The 15,598-nt window shown below is 35.9% G+C and overlaps 1 protein-coding gene across 1 annotated transcript; it reads left to right on the top strand.

The window, feature by feature from the left end:
* The first annotated feature begins 6,638 nt into the window (after nucleotides 1–6,638).
* Nucleotides 6,639–12,678, top strand: LOC125225538 (zinc finger protein 26-like). The gene is made up of 6 exons (XM_048129298.1): nucleotides 6,639–7,149; nucleotides 7,985–8,637; nucleotides 9,150–9,345; nucleotides 9,986–10,114; nucleotides 10,514–10,693; nucleotides 11,439–12,678. Exons 1-6 carry the CDS (start codon nucleotides 7,009–7,011, stop codon nucleotides 11,595–11,597), a joined length of 1,458 nt encoding a protein of 485 aa, XP_047985255.1. The 5' UTR covers nucleotides 6,639–7,008; the 3' UTR covers nucleotides 11,598–12,678.
* The last annotated feature ends 2,920 nt before the right edge of the window (nucleotides 12,679–15,598 follow it).

The raw sequence follows: 15,598 nt of genomic DNA, 5'->3' as shown, positions 1-15,598 counted from the left end.
AGGTAAATTAAATATTTTTTCACCTCATCACATCTCTATTTGCCATAATGCGACATTCAACTAAAAATATACCTTTTAGCAGAGCCGGATCAAGGGAGGCGAGCTGGGTCCCATGCCCCGGGCGTCTAGTCCTGGGGGGCGCCCAATTCGAACTTCGTCAAATCTACGTTTACGCGACCAGGGTGTCCACTACTAAACCCAAAAAAAAATCCCTGACTTTTCCCTGACTTTCCATGACCATTTAAGAAAATTTCCCTGACCAAATTTTCATTCTATGATGACATTTTGACCACTTTTGGTTTGGGGTCGCAAAAAAAATGGTCTTGAAAAAAAAACTTGAAAAAAAGCAGTTTTTTTCTGGAATATGTTTGTTTTCTAAAGTACGAAATATTAAAATTTGCAAGGCAGTTCATGCTTTTATACCTATTACGGTTTTTTATCTTTATGTTGACTATTGAACTTTGATTTCTGGTTTTATAAAACTAACATTAACGAAATCTGTAGTTGGTACTGTTGGTAGTAGAGATGGGCGCTGACGGGTAAATACCGGGAAAATACCCATATCTACCCAATCTACCCGGTATTTACCCGTATCTACCCAAATGAGCGGGTATAAAAAATAATCTATGAAATTAAAGATTATTCTTAATTTACATGACTGAAATATATTTTTCTACTAAAATAAATATATATATTTGACTATACTAATATTAAAATGTTAACAGAGATTCCAAATATTCCATATATCATGTGTTATTTACCACATTCAATTAAAAAGTTGTATTCCCCAGATGTTTTAGGCCCACTAAGTATTCAAATAACTTACTTAACTTAAACACGGTGGACAGACAAATTCAAATTCATTAGCCAATGAGGTCACAGCTTTGCAAAACGCCAGGTAGTTGCATCCGTATTTAAAGGGTGCAATAAGTCACTTGACCGGTCAGTTACTTTTTTTATTTTTATTTATGGGATACTTATACTTTAGTTTGTACTTAGTTAAACAAGCGCCACGTCCATGTGTGATTTTAATTAACACTTGCTTTGAATTCGGACTGTAATAATGCCTTCTATGTGACTTCGGCTAGATAGTAGGCTTTACCAAACAAACAGCAAGTAACATTTTAGTGCTATAATTCTGGTTTTCGACGCTAAAAGCTACTATAGATGTCGTATAAAGGTTTTCGCGTGACCGCCTGTCGTATAAAAGCCTCCAGTAACACCTTTTAGCTATATAAGCTTGTACCGCTAAAAGGTGTTATTAGGAAGTGATGTAAACGTTTATATCACCATTTTATAGAGCCGCTATAGGCCTGGTCTATAACAGGATCAAATATGACTACTATAGGTCTATATTATTGTATAATAGTGTTAGGAATCACTGCTATGCAATCAATTTGCGCTACTAAGGTTCCCGACAAGCCGCTATAGTTGTTGCGTTATACAGCTAAAAGGTGTTATTAGGAAGTGATGTAAACGTTTATATCACCATTTTATAGAGCCGCTATAGGCCTGGTCTATAACAGGATCAAATATGACTATTATAGAACAATATTACTGTATAATGGTGTTAGAAATCACTGTTATGCAATCAATTTGCGCTATTAAGGTTACCAACAAGCCGCTTATAGTATTTTTAGTAGTTGTGTTTTAACAGATTTAAAACCTAACTATACCACTATTTTGGGATATAGTGGCTTTGGAAAACACTGCTATAGTATTTAACACTGTATAGTAGTGATATGAATACCATTATAGAGCTATTTTTATAATGAAGTTTTCAGGATACGTTTATATAGTTTTGAAAAGGTTATAGTCGTTTTCTAATGCCTTTTATATCTCATCGCCGTATACGCCACAATGACTCTTTAAATATCACAGACCTGTTGAATAATGATTTCGGTATCTCTTTTAAAACACAATAGCGTTATAGCTGAGTTTACTATATGTTTTATAAACCAAATCAGATATATAAGAGTAGAAAACGATTACTTTTAAATGACAATTTTGACCTTAAAAGGCTGCTTTATGGTGTTTATACATCGTAATTATGAAATCAGGCCAAAGATGCGGTATCTGGTTCCGTACAGTGTTTTTCTAGAAATTAACTTTAAAAATAGGTACACATAGCGACCAATTGTAGTTTAGATTTGTCATACTAAAAAGAAAACAACATTTATTAATACTGTTTAAAAGATCTTTCTATAGTAAAACATTGAAAACAAGTATTGTTTTCTATATAAAGAACTTATAAGTTAAACTGGATCATAGTTAAATTCTCATGCAACCCTAATTGAATCCACAATGGCAGGCTTATGGCAGTGAATGCGTATGATAAGTGATATAGTCGAACTATAAAAGCGTATGTTTTACTTCTTGGATCCATAGTAGAAACTATGGTGCCAATAATTTTATTGTATTAAATTATATTTATTTATTTTATTCAAAACATGTATAAATCGAGGGCGCATTTAAAATACTCCATTAAACTAATATTCTTTTAACGGTAAAATTTCCATCGCATACCTTTTTGCAGTAATGATGGAAGTATATGAAATCCAAATTATGTTAATTGACACTAAACTTCACAAGTTCACACGCCACTTTTCGTTAAGTTCCTCGTTTAGAACAGTTTTTGTTAAATATTACACACATTAAATTATTTTAGAAATTTCGCATTAAAAGGGACGGCAACTGCTATTATAGAACAAAATAACCTATATAACGGAATCTCAAATGCTACTATAGCATACATTGATACTATAATAGCGTTACTGTGTCCTCTATGTCGACAAATTAGCACAATAGTCATCATTACATCACCATTATAGACCTTAAACGTCACGGATGATACTGCTATAGGCCTATTATATCACTAAATGGCTGCATAATTGCGCCAAATCGGCTCTACAGTACCAATATAGACTATTTATAGGACCATTTAGTGTGATTTAATTTGGTGTCCTCGACCACTATAGGACCAGAAATTGTTACTTGAGAGGAACTATAATAAGCACACAAAATTTCATCCCCATCGGTTCAGCCGTTTAGGAGGAGGAGGTAACAAACACACAAGCATGTCAATGATATTTAACAAATTCCTTATTCAATACAAATACTTCGATATATGTTTATAGAACTATATTAATAAAATATAAATATATTATACAATACCAAGAAAACATTTTTTCACGATTAAATTCAATTTATGACCCATTTTATTACAATATTTATTTATACCCACCCATTAGGGTAGAAAAGGTAAATATCGGGTAGATTGGGTAAATACCCGGTAAATACCCGATATCTACCCCGGGTATTTTCCCGCCGCCCATCTCTAGTTGGTAGTTATCGTCATTTGGCTACACCAGTTGCCGGCCCGTGCACTCTGCGCACGTGGATATTCTACGCTGGAAAAGAATATCGCGAGCGTAGCGAGCGCGAAATTTTTTCCCCTTTTATGTCCCTGGGGCTGATAGTAGTTATTATGTACCAGTGGCGTAGCGTAAAAATGTTCGTTAAGATAAAGCCAAACTTAACTCTATAATCTATACTATACTATAACATAAACTACGAGGGGAGGGGTTTTCGGGATCTGTTTTGTATGGACTTCTACAGATACTGGAGAATTTTAGGGAACCCGTAGGGAATCGAGTTGTATCGACGCCCCGCCACTGTTACGTACATAACATAGCAAACAAAATGGAGTACAGAGACTTGAAATGAAAACGAGATTTCGAGCGTACTGAGCGCGAAATATTGACTAAGTAACTAAAAGAGTTTATAACTAAAAGATATAGTATTATCTACGTAGAAATAGTAAACGTGAGCGAAGCGAGCGCGAAATTTTTTCTCTGTTGTCTGCGTTGGGACGCCCATTTAGGTGTTTTGCCACTACATGCCTTTAGGTTTCCAAGTGCTTTGAAGTTCTCTCATCGTCACGCTTATTATCATCCTATGCTCCTTTGACTCATACAAAATTACGCCTCTATGTGACGTTTTGCACCATTGGCTTTATGAGGAACTCCGCTTTGGATTGTCAGATAGATATAATTTGGACAGCGACGTAACTTTGTCTTTGTCGTTCGGCCTCGCGACGTGGTTCGTCAAGGGCTAGAATCCCCCTTTCACGTCGCCCTATCAAAAGCACCTACCTTATGAATGTTGTACAAGGTGAAATTTTGGTGCAACTTTTCAGTTAATTTGAATCACAATAACTGAATTTTTCCCGACCCCCCTCGCCATTTTGGAATATGTCGGTGGGGCACGCAATGTAAAAAAAAAGATCTGGATTTTTCCACATTTACGATTTTGGACCAGATAAATTAAGGTCAGCTAGAGCATGAAGATATACCAGGCCAGGTACTAAAGAGACAATTCTAAGTTGCCTTAAAATCACTACCAGGAGTCCATCTTTGCTGTCATGGATGTGGCCCAAGGCCCACATCAAGAAATCGTATTTATTTTTTCAATAATTTTTGATATTTTTTCTTGGTGCCAAATTTTTCCCTGACCTCTTAATCATTTCCCTGACTTTCCCTGACTTTCCATGACCACTATGAGCTTCCCTGACTTTTCCCTGACTTTCCCTGACTTTCCAGAAAGTGGACACCCTGGCGACCCTCGAAAAAGTCTAGATCCGGCGCTGCCTTTTAGTTTTAATTATTGAAATAAGAGTGTATAATTTAACGTATCGAGTATTAAGCTTCAGTAAATATTCATATTCTATTGCATCCATGGCCATATAAAGCTAAATAAAACTACGTTGGTAAACATTTTGGTAAAATAATAGTTTAAATAAATAAATATTATAGGACATTCTTACACAGATTGACTGAGGCCCACGGTAAGCTCAGGAAGGCTTGTGTTGTGGGTACTCAGACAATGATATATATGTAATATATTAATATACAAATACGTAAATACATAGAAAACATCCATGACTCAGGAACAAATATCTGTGCTCATCACACAAATAAATGCCCTTACCGGGATTCGAACCCGGGACCGCGGCGTAGCAGGCAGGGTCACTACCGACTGCGCCAGACCGGTCGTCCAGTTTTACCCATGGACCTGGGTAAAACGATTATTTTGATGGAAACAATTGACACTAGTTAGCGCATATTACGACAAAATTTTGCTTACCTTATTCAAAGAATCCAATCCATATTGAATCTATAAATTGCTCATTATTTCGGGCTCGCAAATATTAAGCACATTTATAAAATATTTGACTTGACAAACAAACATGAATTAAAGTAAACATTTATATTTGAAATGAATCGACGTTTACAACTTCCGAAACTACGTCACAGAAAAAACGTGCCGAGGGTATGTTCGAAATACAGAATTACGTAGCCTCACTAATATTGTTTAATAAAATAAAAAAAAATGTTTATAAATAAAAACGCTTATAATCTGCTAAATTATAGGAGCAGTAACAATTATTCAATATACAATTTTATTCTTATCTACAGTAAGGTAAGTATAATCAAGGTATCTTGTTTTGATGCATAGTCCAATTAATTATAACCATATGATTTCTGAACGCTACTAACAAACTAGGCACTTGAGGGTATGTTCAAAACCAATACTTTACGAAAGGTTAACTGCAGAAATTTTACAGGTGCAAAAATAGTTCTTCTATGGCCTCTACAGACGGCACTATTAACCACCTGCGATTTCTGCATTTAAAACGTTCTTTAGGAAACCTAGAGTTTAACTCAAATGGGAACCCGGAAATGTATTCACACAATTAGCTTATTTACCTATTAGCTTACATACAATCTTTATATTTAGTAATGAACCTCCAGGTCTTTTTTTTATCCTGATTATTTAGTACCTACATTGTAATACTCATTTGTTTATGTGACTATTTGTATTCACACAATAGTGCTGGTGTTTTTTTATCTGGTTGAATTTTTGACTATGGCTCCCCACAGACAGTCTTAAAAATTCATAATCTTAAAAAAAACTTGTATGCAATCTGACAGTTCAGATCTGTCAGTGTCTTGTCAGTGTCAGTTTGAACTGTCAGATTGCATACAAGTTTTTTTTAAGATTATGAATTTTTAAGACTGTCTGTGGGGAGCCTAAGTCAAGTTATTTTATTTTATTAAATATTTTTTGATTTGTTTTTTTAAGTAGTAACACTACTATATATAAATTATAAACTGAAATTGATACCATACACTAAAGAAAAAGCGATCAAGCCCACTAGCTGGAGACCCGGGTTCGATTCCCGGGTTCGCCACCAGTGGGCTTGATCGCTTTTTCTTTAGTGTATGGTATCAATTTCAGTTTATAAGTCAAGTTATGTTCGAAGGTATAGGAAGGTATAAGTACTGTTTTCTTAACACTAATAATTTTTTTTAAACCCAGAGTGACCGAATCATTGCATCTTTTCAAGTTTGCGGTACTTGTAATCTTACGTTTTACCACAACGGTTTTTAAAGTCTCATGTAAATACGGCCTAAAACGTTGTACCTATCTCCCTATAAGGGCATTACATATTATATTAACGAAAAATTTATTGATGTTCTGTCAAATATGGAGGAGCACTTGCGCGACACTCCTAGTGAGTATTATATTCTTTGGTGAAGACAGACCGGCTGCAACAACGCTCGTCATACGGCATCAAGTTGAAATAATTAGTTGAAAAACGTGAAGTCCGTAGAGTCTTTAATAAATCGTCGATGGTTAGCAGTTTTGAAGCATACCCTCGTTTGACAGTTGACTGCAAAAGTGACAGTGACAGCTGTCAAAATCGTCGCAATGGTAGCAGACAAACGAAAACAAGGGTCCGCTTCGAGTTTGCGCGGTGTCGTTTTGCTGTAATAGTAGTTTGAAAATGTCAATAATAGTGATAATGAAGTATACAAAACTCAACATCGCTATCTCTCAACGCGCATGCGTCTTTACGCATTGGGATATACCGTGGAAAAATCATTACAGTGCATGGAAAGTACTGCATAGCTGGTCCTTTCGCTCGACATTTAGGTGTAAAAGATGGCCTTAAGCTTGCATGAAAGCTTTGAAAGATGTTGTCGTCTATGTGCGGAAGAGCAAGAAGTGACTATAATGATATTCAGCGCAGAAGCCGAAGCTATGCTTTTGCAGAACAAATTGAACAAGTACTTGTTAATTGAGGTAAGTTGGTGAATTAATCTCAGACTTTTACTAGATATACTTTAAAGTAAATATAATGATAATGAGTATTTTAATTCATAATATTTGAAACTTCCGGTTTTGTACATCTGCCTGTGTAATTAATGCCTCAACTCTTGTAATTAGTTTCAAACTTTTTACTTATATTTATTTTAGGTCCTATTGAATGGTGCTGATGTTATTTAATCTGAATCACTATCACTATATTGTTGTAAATAACTTCAGTGTCAATATACCATTGTAGTGCTGTATATTCCTAAGATATAGCTATATGTACAACAAAGGAATATTTACTAATTAAATGGAACACAAAGTTAATTGGATTTTCTTAAAAATTCAGCAAAACAAATGCAACTTTATCTGAATTGCAAGCTATTAAGATTCATAAAGCTTAATTAGTATTGATTGGCAGGACTATGAACTTTAGGATGATTACATTACAATAAATCATTTCAGCTGCCCTATGTGCCTTATATTTCAATATAGATAATAATTATAATGCAACCTAATGCTTGCACTTGTTCCATAGTTCTCTGGCATATCATATACAATAATTAATTCTGTTGATGAAGTTTATGAACTTAAGTGATATAAATATCTACTGAGAAATAAGAGATTGCACAGAACACAATTTGTGTAAATTTTTGTATGTGTTGTGTTTGCATTGTCTTACCAGTGTCTAAACATACTTTCAATGCATTTCATGATTTTTTCAAAAATCTGGTTACAAGAATATTTTAGATTTAAAGTCACAATTTTATTGGCCTATTTGGATAAGCTACATACAAGGAGGTAACTAACAATATTTATTTTACAGGTTGATGAGGAAGACAAACTCCCTAAAAATATTTGCATCAGATGTTGTTCCAAATTGCAAACTGTCTGTGAGTTCATTGACACCGCTCGCAAAGCGCAGGAGGTGCTGCTCAGCCAAAGCATTATTCTGGACCAATTTGACCCTCCCAGCTCCCAGAACTGTATGGTGCAACCTAGACATGAAATAAAGTCAGAGGTTGAGTACTCCGACGATGAAAACCCTATCACTGAAATGGAAATTAGTGTGGATCCAATGATGATTCTTCAGAATTCTGACAGTTTATTGTCTCCTAACATAGAAGAAAGTACAGAAGATAAATGTAATGACCAAGAGGAAGACATAACACATCTGCACAGTGTAGATGGTGAGAATGTTACCATTAAATTAATCAAAAAAGCTGATGCACCCACAAACCACTCTAACCCAGAATTAAAGAAAAAGAAAATTAAACCATTCCCATGTATTACATGTAAACGGAGTTTTTATACAGAGTTGGCGTTGAAGAACCACTCTTGGATACATTTCAATGAGGAGAGGGTAAACAAGAAATTTAAGTGCGGCACATGTGAGGAGAGCTTTGACTACAAGTGTGACTTGATTTTGCATTTGAAGAAGCATAGGACAAATGGGATGTGCACAATATGTGGCAGATGGTAAGTGTCTACACACAAGTACAGATGTAGTGCAAAAAGGGTTTCCTTCATATTTTTCCGGAAACGTTCGTATTTGTCATGCTAGTTCAGTCAAGTACATCTTGTACTGAGACTGACTGAAATAGCATGATATGTTCGTACGTTTCCGTAACAATGCGAAGGCAAGTCTTTTCGCACTACATCTGTATTTATTCTAACAAGGATTTTCGTCAAATCTTAAAATCAGTCTTGAATGAATCATAAATGGAAATCTAAACAACCAATCATGTTTCAGCCTATTACAGAATTGTGTACTACAATTTACTTGTTTTAAAACTAGTGGTTACCAGTGTTAATAACAAATTCTTCTTTTTACTGTGCACTGTGTGGCAATAACAGGGTCTATGTTGACTAGGGTTTGTACAGAGTCCCTACTCTGGCTTTTAGGAGCCATAAAAAAAAAAAAGATTTAGGCTGTCTGCTCAGTCTCAGCTCAGTGCATGCCAGTTAGGGCATTCATATGTTTTCTTCAGTTTCAGGACAGAAAGAACGCTAGCGGCACACATGACTGTGCACATGGCATCTAGTAAAGCATACACTTGTAAAGTATGCGGGAGATCTTACAATACTCGGAGCAACTTGAAAACACACAGCATCACACACAGCAGTGAGAGGCCGTATCATTGTCATCTCTGTAAGAAAAGTTTCAAGAGAAATCAGGATTTGAAGGTAAAACAGTACCACTTCTACATTTTCTAATATGAAGGCTTGTGCCTTTCAAGAAACAGGCTAGTGTGGCCCGTTTCTCGAAAGGTACAAGCCTTGTATTACAAGTGTGTTTCCATGACAACCCATATGATTTGACAGTTCGCGCACTTGTAATACAAGGCTTGTACCTTTCGAGAAACGGGCCCCAGGTCTAATAATATATATTATGAAGGTGGTCTCATAGCAAAGAGTCTCGACCAACATCTTAAGAGACTCTCGCTAGGTGGCTGGATCAAGGGCCAGATGCAGAAGGCGGTGATCTTGGACACGGCGCGGATAGTACGACGGTTTCTCTCTCTGAAGCCCTAACCACCGGCAGCATGGGCCCTGCCCCGCTGCTGGCGGCACCCTAGGTTAGGTTTTTTATAATGTGTTTATATATTTTGTATTGTTTTGTGAGTGGTTTTGTATTTTACTTTTATAATCATATTATAAAATAAGAGTTAAAATGAATAAAGAGATATAAGTATTATAAATATAAATTCAAATATGTAAATAATTGTCCATTTACAATTTACTACAGGGATTTTTTTTAACATGTCAATGTTTTTGGCTTATTTTGTAGTAAAAGTAATTTTAATAACATAAACCAATTTTTCAGTTCCACATCAATCAGCACACTGGAGCTAAGCCATACAAATGTCCATTTTGCGACAAGAGCTTTGCAAGCTCTGGAAACTGCTACTCTCATAGAAGTCGGATGCATCCTGGGCGTCGAGTTGATGCTAAGGTTAGTATTATAATGAATACTTTAGAATAGCTTTTTGTGATACTAGTGCGAAATTAGGAAAGTTTGCAACCAGTGGCAATTATGACATAATCGAGCGGACGTAATTGATAATCGGCCCCAGATTGATTCAGAGCTACCATATATGGGTGGGATATAATATAACTATATTGAACGAATCTATATTTGAAAGACATCTGATATTTATGTCATATCTTAATATGAATCGACATAAAGTGGGGCAAAGATTGTAGTTATTCTCATTCATTCCACTCATGTCATCTCTTGCGCTCTCTCGCTTACTGTTATGCTGTGTAACTTATTGCGAATCAACTCATATATTCTCAAAGATGTAGGTAATTGCTAAAAAATAAAACACATTTTTTAACACATTAATTGCAGGTCCTCAGACGCATGGCAGCGTCCCGCGAAGCTCCCACCACGCGGCCCGTCGCGCGCGACGCGCTGCACCCGCGCCCCATCGCGCCTAAGCCCGCCGCCACGCTCACGCAGGTCAAGGGCATCTTCAAGTACCAGTGCAGCCTGTGCAACCATAGCTTTATGAGGAGGGACAATTTCACGGTATGTAGACCTGCGGGCCTGGCACACTAGCGCATCGTAGCATGACGGCATCTTCAAGTACCAGTGCAGCCTGTGCAACCATAGATTTATGAGGAGGGTCAATTTTACGGTATGTAGACCTGCGGGCCTGGCACACTAGCGCATCGTTGCATGACGGCATCTTCAAGTACCAGTGCAGCCTGTGCAACTATAGATTTATGAGGAGGGTCAATTTTACGGTATGTAGACCTGCGGGCCTGGCACATTAGCGCATCGTAGTATGAGGGCATCTTCAAGGTGCAGCCTGTGCGCTGTGCAACCATAGATTTATGAGGAGGGTCAATTTTACGGTATGTAGACCTGCGGGCCTGGCACACTAGCGCATCGTAGCATCTTCAAGGTGCAGCCTGTGCAGCCTGTGCAACCATAGCTTTATGAAGAGGGTCAATTTTACGGTATGTAGTTGATTATTACGTCTATAAACTGACAACCGCTTTACGGCTAGCGTTTGACGGAACAATTCAAAAATTGGTAAAATTGTAGTTTTTCTTGTCAGGTAAATGAGTTCAGCAAATATTTACTCAGGCCCGGATCTAGGCGGGAGCGAACCGGAGCCCTTGCCCCGGGCGCCAAGTCCAACAGGGGCGCCAAAGTCATTTTTTAGTTTTTGCCCTAGTCAGTGGTGACCCCTCTTCATGACACATGATTCAAAACAGTAAAAACAGAGAATCGTCAAAAAGTATAAACTTAACATGTTTTGTTTCAGTACCACATGTACCAGCACACCGGTGAAAAGCCGTTCTCATGCACATTCTGCCAGGGCACGTTTGTGACAAGACGGGGGCTGTTACTTCACCACGATAAGGAGCACCCCGGCAGCGATCGGCCTCTCGCTCTGCTGTCCAAGAACGTGCTATTAAAGTAATATGAATAGTTGATAAAGAAGCGCCCCTTTTCTACGTAGAAGAGTAACACGAAGCGGCGGTTTCACCAAATCGTTTTATCAGGCGACCATGCTTGCCCACCAGCTTTGTTGAATAAACAGTATTAGAGATTCGACCAAAATCTCAACTATGTAGACAAGAGGCTCTTTTTAACTTTTTTACCTAACATTTAAGTATACAGAATCAGTATTATATTGGATTTATTCCTGATTAGTTGATTACTCTTGGCCTTTGAGTTGTAGCCAGATGTTTATACTCCCATTACGAATTGAACGGAATAAACGTAAACAAACTGCTGTCACTGTCAAAGTAACACGCGCAGCTCAAGTCAGGCGTTCTCAAAGTAAGGGCCGACGGAAAAACAAATAACTTGTAACCAGTTATTAACGATTACTCCATTACACACTTAAAATCGTAAACAGATCGAACACGATGACTGTTAAGTATATTATGTTATGATCCTATGCAAGTCAAAGTAAAAATCGGTCCAAAATTGACGAAGTTCTGTCATATCAGATACTTACAAAACCAATAATTAAATTTATAACCACCTTATTTTGCACTATCGTATTTGAAGTCGGTTTTAATTACCTAGCTATTAAAATTCACTACCACCTAGTCTCGAAAGTTGCTGAAAAATAATGTTTAGCGGCCCGCTACTTCGTCGCCCAGGTTCGTTTCCACAGTGATACCAGAGCAATAAACAAAGTACCCGACAAAAACGGCTCCTTAATTTCAATAAATATACCAAAACGTTTTGTGTTGAAATTTATTTTCGTTTAAACAGAGTCATTATTTGTGTAATGGAATATGTAATGATTTTTAATAAACTTGTAAAATATCTGCAATTTTAATACCTCGAATGGTCACACCTTTGTTTACAATAATTCCGGCTAATTCAAAATAGGATTATAATTTAAGACGATATGATACAGGTAAATTCTCCATAAAAACGCTATCGACTACTTCCTCCCTAGTTTTTGAAGATAGAGCAATGATTTTTTCAACACAGATTATTATTATTTTTATCTGTGTCGGACCGTTTTGATTTTTTTGCTATTTTTATTTTAAAAGACGCTAGAGTCAATCAAAAATTTCTAAAAACGGCCTTTTTCAATATGGCTCAAGAAAAGGTGTGATTCTCAAGATCGGTAACAATTAGCCAAAAAATCTAAACGGTCCGACACAAATTATTTCATTGTTATTCAGATTCTCAAATTTTGTTCTGTTTAAATAAGTTTTGAAGGAGGAAACGGTCGAGAACGGAACCTCGATTTTAAAGATTTTTTCGCAATATCTTTTAACTGAGTTGTTCTTAATGGACATTTTTTTTTTCGATAAATCTAGTTAATTTAACTGAAATTCCCAAATTGAAAGGGGGACTCTTTTCCATTTTATCATTTTCGTTCCCATAGCGTCTTAATTTTAATTAATTTTGCTGTATTGGTTAGCATATTAAGTTCGAATTCCTTCATCATTATAAACAATTGTAAACAATGCATTTCGTTCAATCACGTCAATGTTTTCAATGGAATAGTAGATTTTTTGCGAGGTCATAGTTGGCCGCATAGTATAAGTTGTTTACATGTTTAGTATGACCTACATATCCACCTCTCAGAGTATTCAACAAAATTCACCCTGTATGAAGAATGATGGTTAATATGTATGTAATTCTACTTATTCACTAGCAATAATGCTGAGATTCATATAATTTGAAAATTACCTATGCATACCTATCCTAGGTCAAATAAATCCATACAAAAATACTGCCACACATTTATATCACCTAGATCAACAGTCAACGAAGGAATATAATTAAATAAATATATGTGTTTATTTATTACTTTGCTGATGACATATTGTGAGCCAAGCCAAGGTAATATAACGCAGTTAGGCAGTTCGCAATTTCGCATAGGAAAATAGTAAAATACGTCCATGAATAACCTGTGAACCTATGATTAATTTAAATATTAAGTTACCTACTTTACAATATATTTAAGAATTTTTAAATAAAATATAAACTATTTTAGCTTTTGTACTTGCGAACCTTTACCTATTGGCTACCTACAACTACATACAGATAGGTATAAGCAGGGGCGGCTCACTCCGCGATTCCATCGCCGCGCTACAAGTACATGCGGGCGGCCGCGAGTTCGCGGCCTAATCAGGGGTGGCTCGCATTCTCACGGAACGCTTGTTCGCACTTGCTATTGTTACTATACGTCGCGAGTTTTTTTAAAGGTTCATACGCGATATCCGCGTGTGGAATGGCTAATAACGCTTAGTTAAACAAATATTATGAATAAAATAGGACAATCTTACACAGATCTACTATTGAATATGTCATTTATGGCCCACGGAAACGTTCAATCAGGCTTGTGACGTTGGGATTTAAACAAAAATATATAAATACTGTATATACCTAGAAAGTACCCAAGACTTGAATATAATAGCATAACATTTTATCTGAGTATTAATTTTTTTTAATACATAGGCAACCCTAGCGTCCGACGCTGCGCACGTGCGGCTCGTTTCTTTGTAATAATTTTGTAGGTATTTAAAAAGGCGGCATTTCGTGAACTTCAAAGCAGTGGGCCTTCTGTACTTGTACTATTATATATTCTGTGGTATAAGTACAAAAAAGATTAGGATGAGATAAACCTACAGTGCCTCATGCGAAGATACAACCATGTGCCATTAATGGAAGTAATGTGAAGTTACTCAGTCATCCTTATATTAAAAACTACGATTAGTAAATAAAATTAACGTAGCTTTGGTCATTAAGCATTTCATGTAGGTAAATGTAGGTACCTAGTTAAAGTTAAATAAAATGCGACAGATCAGGTCAAATTACATTTCGTCAACACAGTAATTGACAACGTTTCAAAATTTTCAATGTCCCTAAATCGAAAACCATTTCGAGATATACGCTTGTAGATCACATAAATCATTTTTTAAATTTTTTTTTCCGCATTTTTAGTATAAAAAATCTTAAAAATAGTTTAAAGGGGAAGTGACGTCAAATAGCTGATTTAGAGCTGCCACTATATCAAAAAAATCTTCCAGTTGGGATGTCACTTGAGTTTGACAGTGAAACTTATAACAGTTCGTAGCAAAGATATTAAAAAAATCATGGCTTAGTCTATGATTCGTAGTCATTCACTCAAGCCCCCCTAATAAAAATTCGTGTAAAATGCATATACTCATCCTTGACTTCCTTATGACTTAGATAATGTATTGAAAAAGGATGGATATATGCTAGTTATTTCTCTTTTTGGTAGGTGGTCCCTGGTTTTGTGATAGCTAGGGATGTTACTTTGTCGATTCAATTATCGATAAAATATGCACTTACTTACGTTCTCACCTTAAAAATAATATAAACGTTATATATATAAAAGTAACGAAAACATACAATATTGATATAAACATTTCATTTGGATTATTGTGGCTTTTTGGCTATGAAAGTCATATATTCATACATTCTTGGCTAACCGTACCTACTGATTGCAAATAAATGGTTTGTTTATGTACTTACCTACATAAACGGTCACTTCTCTTCTCTTACCAAGTATCATACCTATATCTCTGATCATAGGTCTGTATGCCTCCCTTTTTCTGTAACGTGAATAAAAAGGACGGCATGTTGTCTATGACTATATTTCTATGATAGTGTAATATCGGCCTAAATAGTTTGTAAAAAATAGAAGATGGGAGATACGAGTATAAAACAAATAAATACATTCTTCTCTTCTCCTTACGCAAAAACCTAAGTAATTTAATTCGTGTAGCATCCCTCTATTAATTTCTAGTCCACCACTCAAGAATCTACTTATACTTACCTCAATAATATTTTCTCTATCAAATAGAAAATAAAACAAAACGGCAGTGTAGGTACCAAAATTTATTATTTTAATAGTTTCACCTATTTTTAGTTTCTTTTTAATAATGTTTGAGAATTTCTGGAAAACTAAAAAATACTATA

Source organism: Leguminivora glycinivorella, chromosome 4 (assembly GCF_023078275.1).
Source record: "Leguminivora glycinivorella isolate SPB_JAAS2020 chromosome 4, LegGlyc_1.1, whole genome shotgun sequence".
NCBI lineage: Eukaryota > Metazoa > Arthropoda > Insecta > Lepidoptera > Tortricidae > Leguminivora > Leguminivora glycinivorella.
The sequence above is the reverse complement of the archived record's forward strand: the minus strand, read 5'-3'. Positions and strand labels throughout refer to the sequence as shown.

Bases quoted from the DNA above. Each gene is read 5' to 3' on its own strand.
- LOC125225538 (XM_048129298.1), top strand. From the start codon at position 7,009: ATGGCCTTAAGCTTGCATGAAAGCTTTGAAAGATGTTGTCGTCTATGT. The intron at 7,150-7,984 runs GTAAGTTGGTGA...TTTATTTTACAG, and splicing joins ACAAGTACTTGTTAATTGAG to GTTGATGAGGAAGACAAACT. The intron at 9,346-9,985 runs GTAAAACAGTAC...CCAATTTTTCAG, and splicing joins AGAGAAATCAGGATTTGAAG to TTCCACATCAATCAGCACAC.